Below are 6,655 nucleotides of genomic sequence, written 5' to 3'. Positions count from 1 at the left end.
CCTCTTGAGGGGTGTGAATAGCAGATCATATTCCAGCCTGTCCTCTGGAGCCTGCCTCTGCCCTTAGCTGGTTTTAATATGGTTTGCTCTCTGCTTGGTAGGTGGCAGCCGCTGGTTCTTCTATAGAAACTCTATCAGTCTACTGATTCCGCGCACTTATCCGTCCTGCACTCTCTGGAAATGCATGTGCACAGCTACTAGTAGCAGAGAGACAGCTCAGTCAGCCTGAATCACAGTCTGCAAGCCCTGGTTCCCAGGAGAGCACTTATTTCGGTGCTTTGTGCATCCCGCATGCGAACAACTATTTCCTTTTGATAGATTGACTTTGCCACCACAAAGCTGACACTCACCCGGGAGTCCCGCTTGTTCCCTTATCAATGGGAGCATGAGGAATGGTCATTCCTCACCGACATGCAGCGATAGCAGTGAATAATATCAGAGAGGGGAGAAGGACAACACTAGGAACATGCTCAACAGAGGTGCTTGTTGTTCTTGGGACAGAACCCTGCTGCAAAGAAGGAGGCGAGTCTGGGGGGGCTGCTGTCATCGCTGATGCTGGTGAGAGCTTGGCAGTGGTAGAAGAACGTCGCTCAGGATGATAAAAGCTGATTCTAGCCAGAAGCCCAGAAAGGAATGGAGCAGAGAGAAAGGAACTGAGGAGTTGGGAAAGCCACAGTGACGAGCACATGAACTTCAGGCTGACCTTGGATGCGCAAGGGATGAAGGAGACGGACAGGGACTGACCATGTGGAGCATCCTGGCAATAATTTTCTGGTTTTCCACTATAATTGTAAGTATTTACGGCTATTTCTTTTGTAACTCTTGAAATCACTGATAGTATAAATAACTGCGCACACATTCCTTGGGGTGGTGTCATCTAATGGAGGGACCAGCAGATGAGGAGTGCTAGATCCAGGTCTTGGTTCAGCTGCTTGACTCATCTTATGACCATGAGAAGACACCATGCCTCAGTCTCCCGATCTAATAACATGAGGTTGATAATACCCATTATTGGATTGCATCAAGGTGCATTTCCGCAGAGCTATCCTGATTTACACCAACTGAAAGTCCGAGGCGTAAATCTTAAAACAGAAGCTGCCTGACTTTTAAAAAAAATATGCATTTAATGCTGGAATAAGCTTCACAGAATAGATTCTGGCTCCCTACCTTCAGCTTCAAAAAATCAGTGGGATTTTGAATGCAATACATCATTTGCAATATGTCATTTGCTCTCTGTTACTGTTGGGTCTCAGATGATTACAGGGGCCTGATCACATCAAACTAGCCAGCCTATACCACTTTTTTAAATGAGTATATCATCCATGGGTGAGTATGCTCAGCTGGGGTGAGCCAAGTAGGAATAGGGCTAACTTCCCTGCTGATACAAAAGTGTGCAGTGCCATTGCAGTCAATGGAGAGGATGAGTGTATTTATCTCATCAAGAACAGACAAGGTTCTTTGGGTGAATTTGATGTCTTTTATTAGACCATTATCTCATCAAGGAATCTGGCCCATTGTTTCTAGAGATGTCCGAGCACCACTTACACCTTCCATTTGCCTGGTGAATGAGGGTCACTAAGGTTTTGCTTTTCTATCAGATTCCAGTAGAATAACCCTGAGCACCATTTCCATGTATCCCCATTCCTTCTCATTTCTGCTTTCTGGTTCATAGGTAGTAGCACCGGGGGACTCTAGCTTAATTTATTCAGAACCCCCAAACCACCCACGTTTTTCTGAGATTTTAAAATCAACCACATCTATTTCCCCAAATTCTTTATCCCAGAATGCATCGTTTTCTTGCAGCTCCCACCACCCATCAAACAAAGCAAACAAAACTCCTAGCTTCAAGTCCAGTGTATTAGAGGTGGCTAATAGTGTCATGTACATTCAGTAGGTATGGACCCACCCAATCCTTCTATAGGTTACAAAGATAGATAAAATGCATAGTTAATTGTTATGGAAAACCTCATGAATTGCTGATTTCTGTGAATTTACTACCCTGGATATTCTAAATAGTTATATATGGAGCATTTGCTATATGATTAGAACAAGCAGCATTTTTTAAATAAAAAATATAGACAATATAGAAAATGTCGGGAATTTTCTGTCCTCCAAACATGAACAATGTAAGTGCCTGGATGCAGGAGGAGTTTTAGATCAATGGAATTAGGAAACAGATGGAGAAATTCTGGAATAAATAGAGACAGTCTAGAATGAAAAGTTTATCTTCAGTCAATGCTACTCTGCATTTTGAATTAAGAAAGTGGCTTTTTTTCCCCCTACCCAACAGAATATGGCAGGACATGCACAAGGAAATTAAAATTGTATAGGCCCAAAGTCACTGGGTACAGGGAATTTAGAGCCAGGCTTTCTACTTTGAAATTATATTATGGGGATGCCGCAATGATCAAACTGTTAAAACATTATCAGTTTATAGTCATTGATCTTAGTGCCTTACTGGGGGTGTTCAGCAAATGGTAGAAATGGATCCATTGTAAGTCTTTATCCTTTGCTCCTTCTTCACTGGTCGTCAAAGAGTGAGGGGTCCGGTTCAACAGGAACATCTTGAGATTTGGAAACCATGTTTGTAAACCAGAAATTAAATTCTTGATACATCATCTGATGCAGTGCGATACCGTGCTACCCATATATGTATGCGCTTTTACTGAAGTCAGCGGCACAACTCACAGAAGTAAGATGGCCATGATTTAGCTCTAACAAGCTATCACATAAAGACGACAACTTGTTCATATATGAATAACACACACTGTTTAGAGAATAACTTATTGATGCAAATTGTACACCTAATAAATTGATTAATTGAAGCATATGTCTTATTCTAGAAACAGGAAAACAGCATAAAGACATTTTTTAAAATTTTCTAAAATAAAAACTTATAGGACTTAATGGAAATGATACCCAGGGATGATGCATAGTTTGAAGAAAAAAAATGCTGCTGTCTTTGAAAATTATTTTTCATCTCAATCACTATTTACTTTCTGAGTCTGCTGACTGGCGCCTTGAATAATCAATACCTACTCCAGAGAATTCCAGCTTATTTTCATTAATTGCTTTAAAGGTCTTGATCACAACTTTATTAAAATCTCTTTCGATTCATGTTTTCCAACTGAACTGAGGTACTTTTTCACAAATATACCAAACAGGACGATCGCGCTGGTGTTGCCAACGACTGGATATGTACAGAATTCCTGTAATAACTTTAATTTATATGCAGCAAAACATTTATAAAGACCATATCACGTAACAAAGTTCAGAAATGATCAACTCCAGTATTTAACTAACTGAAAATATGAAACATAGTTAGGTTTCTTTATATCTTTAAGTCATTTAGATACTTAACAGACAGGATCTCCTTTTTTGAAGACTTTTGTTATAGATATAATTGTTTTAGAAGCCCTGATTTCATGAAGCTATTATTTCTCTGATATGAATGTTCTTTGCATGGGCCATTACAAGAAGTTTCTTTTACTGTACACAAAAGAAGGACTTTTCATTTCATTTCATTATTGCACAACACATTGCCGATAATCCATTAAAAGGAGCCCACTTTTTCCAAAATAAAAAGTCCAGGGGTATTTTTGGGGTAAAACCTTGGCATCAGTGAAATCAGTAGTAGTTTGGCCATTGACTTCAGTTGGGCCAGAATTTCATTCTGGTTTCTTTTAACAGACATCCCTAAAGATCATTAACAGCCCAACTGTATGAGATAATAATTCGCTGTTGCAAGGCTCCTGGGGTCCGTTAATGTTTTAATGTAACCTGAAAGAGGCCAGCAGCGTACATGATTAAAGGGACACTAACAACTTGTATTTGGATTTTGTAAAGACGGACTCATTTATTAAATAATCAGGTTTGATCCTTTTTAAATAAATCCTTTCACATCTGATAAAATAAGCCCGTTGTTTATAAAAGCTTATGCTATCCATCTTTGATGTAGTTAGTCCACAAAGGTGCACGCATCTACCCTGCCATCTGTCTTTTTTAAATAAAATATACTGGGGGTTTTTTTTTTTAATCAGAAAAAGGGTTGGGTTTTTTTTCCGTTGCTCCTTGAAAATATCTAGGGATCTTTTTAGGAAGGGAAATACTGACTAATTGATTATAAGAGGCAGATGAAATAGATTACACAAAGTGTTGTTATATATACAGAAGTGGACTGAAAAAAAAATGAAGACAAATATTCTTCCCGCTGCAGATGACAGTAGAGAAGCAGCAACTCTGCTATAAGCTAGGGTTGAGACTGTTCGACCTTTCTTTCAGCTCTAGCAAACGTAGGTGTTGCCAATAACTAAAGTAGCAGGAACATTTTCGCACCACTGTGCACTTCTGAATGGACTGGCCCACTATTTATTGTATTATTTGAGAGAGGAGATACTGTGGGATCAGTCCAGCCAACCTCATCCACTCTCTGGGAGCTTTTCCTCTGTTTCCACAAAGCTGGGGCCCAATCAGCATCTACTGGGAACTGTGTGCGGACGGCCTTAATTGTTGGTTTTTGCACATTGTTTGGTTCCCTAGCTACATGATTTTTGAGTAAACAGTACAAACCACACATTTAATTGCTGTTTCAGGGCTGACATTTTTACCGTGCCTTGCGGGGAAAAATGATGATTAACTTGGGGCACATGCTGACATCAGTGTTTTGAAATACTCAGCAGCAATTCTATTTTCACTTCTTCCCAGGTAGCCTCAATGGTTTGCAGCCAAATTTCTCAATGAAGCAGGGCAATATAGTCTTGGACCGGATTTTAGGGGTGCAACTGTGAGAAAATTTAGGAAGTGACATGCTGGCTTGGAGAATGACCCGCCACTCTGTGTTCTAGTGTTGTGAAGGGCCACAATCGGGTCTAATAGGAAAGAAATTGGTTCATAATCCCACATGGAGAGGAACGATAGGTGCAGCCTTGATCACATTGTGTATGTAAATTGTAATTTGCTGCCTGCTTGGTTATGTATACAGTGGGCACATCTACATGTGCAATTAGCAGGTAGCAATAAACTCCAGTGGAGCAGCCCCAGCTGGCAGGGAGGTCGGGGGGTGGTGGTGGTGGCAGGGTGGGGGGGGTCAGCCTACCACCCGGAGCTGCTCCGACCCAGCTCATTGTGCTGCAGAGGAGCTGGTTGGGGCACAAGGGCGTTCCAGTGCCAGACTAGCCAGCAGGCAGCCCCTGCACTGAAGCCCCTTGTGCCCCAGGCAGCCCCGTCTACATGTGCAGTCCACTTGCGTCAGGCAGTACTGTTCTACAGCAAAGTGAATTAGCTTACTGCAGCTTACTAGTGTTGCATATGTAGACGGTGATGCTTTATTGCAAAGCTAATTAGTCAGCTCCTCAGTTAAGTGTTTTGTGTAGATGCACCCAGTTATAATAGATATCATGCAGAGCTCAATTAAATACTTTGTTACATGTTGGATTTCAAGACAATGTTATTACCATCAAATAAGGAGGCGGCACAGAAAATGCTAGCGTGGGAAGAGTACGGGTGGCAAGTGTTTGAAGAGCGATTTAACTGCTTTTAAAAATTTGCAGATCAAAGCTATCCCCCCTGTATGTGACCTCCTCAATGTCCTGCGTAAGGAAGAAGAGCTGTGTGTTGAGGCTCTGGCCCGGGAAGGAAAGAACAGAACATCTGAAAATAATCAGTTCATGAACTCAGGTAAAAAGTGGGGGTTTATGGGGAAAGCATCCTGTTCTCAGGTCTGCACTGTGGATGGGAGGTCTCCAACTTCCTCCTCTCTACTCCTTAGATGTATGTGTGGGAGCAAAATTGTCATAAAAAACCATTGTGTTACCCTCAGAACAAAATTCTGCCCTTGCTATGGCTACAGACAAGTTCGACAAAGTCCCATGCACCTTCCAAACACAGGCCCCAACCATTGGATGAAATCATTCACAATATTCACTGTATTCTGAGTGGCAACTGAAGACAAATTAAGCCAAATACACCAAATCCTGACATATGCAAAGTACTTAAGATTCTCACCGACTACAGCATTTTTCAGTGCCGATCCAGTAAGTGCACAGCAGAGTTTTTACCTTCAGAACAAGTTACATAAATGGGCAGTCAACACCCTAAGTACATGTAGACAGGAGACCCCCGCTAGCTCCTTCCTCATATAATCACCTGTCAAGTTAATAGTGCTTTCTGTTCAGAGCAGATTTATGAACATATGTAGTACATTGGGGTCCCAGGGAAGGCTGTGATGCCCCCCTAGGGTGCCTTCCCTTCTCACCCACCATGCCTTGGTGGAATAGCAAGTAGGGAGGCTGCCCATGGGTGGGCCCTGTCCAGCTGGCCCCTCACCAGGCCTCTCTGGCCAACTGTGCTGTGCAGGGCACCTACAGCCTTAAGAGCTAATTGTGTGGCTCCAAAACCTCCCCTACACTATGCCCCAAGTCTCGCGGGTGTTACTGTAATGATGTTTGGACCTTCTTGGACACCAGGCCCCTGGCCCATCTGGCCCTATGGCCTTAACTCTGCCCACTCTGGGCTCAACAGCTGCTCGTGCCTTGAACCTGCCCCTGGTAGGGCTCAAGACAATCATGCATCCTTTGTGGACCTCCATATACCACCCCTTACAGTCCCAACCCAAACCACTGGTGCATTTATAACATTAACTATAAGCCCCCAGGCT

The 6,655-nt window shown here is 42.4% G+C and overlaps 1 protein-coding gene across 3 annotated transcripts in view; it reads left to right on the top strand.

Annotated features, from left to right (window-relative positions):
* SCTR (secretin receptor) overlaps positions 1-6,655 on the top strand; it is a 31,528-nt gene continuing 24,873 nt past the window's right edge. The window contains exons 1-2 of one of the 3 annotated variants that reach the window (XM_019480655.2): positions 1-790; positions 5,550-5,676. In XM_019480655.2, the coding sequence (XP_019336200.2) occupies positions 746-790; positions 5,550-5,676 (172 nt within the window). In that variant the 5' untranslated portion in view covers positions 1-745. The remainder of the gene's footprint in view (positions 791-5,549; positions 5,677-6,655) is intronic. The other 2 variants (XM_006258680.4, XM_019480656.2) reach the window with 2 other exon arrangements.

The sequence above is a fragment of the Alligator mississippiensis genome, chromosome 4 (genome assembly GCF_030867095.1).
Source record: "Alligator mississippiensis isolate rAllMis1 chromosome 4, rAllMis1, whole genome shotgun sequence".
NCBI classification, from domain to species: Eukaryota; Metazoa; Chordata; order Crocodylia; family Alligatoridae; genus Alligator; species Alligator mississippiensis.
Note: the sequence above shows the minus strand (reverse complement) of the source record. Positions and strands in the feature narration are given on the sequence as shown.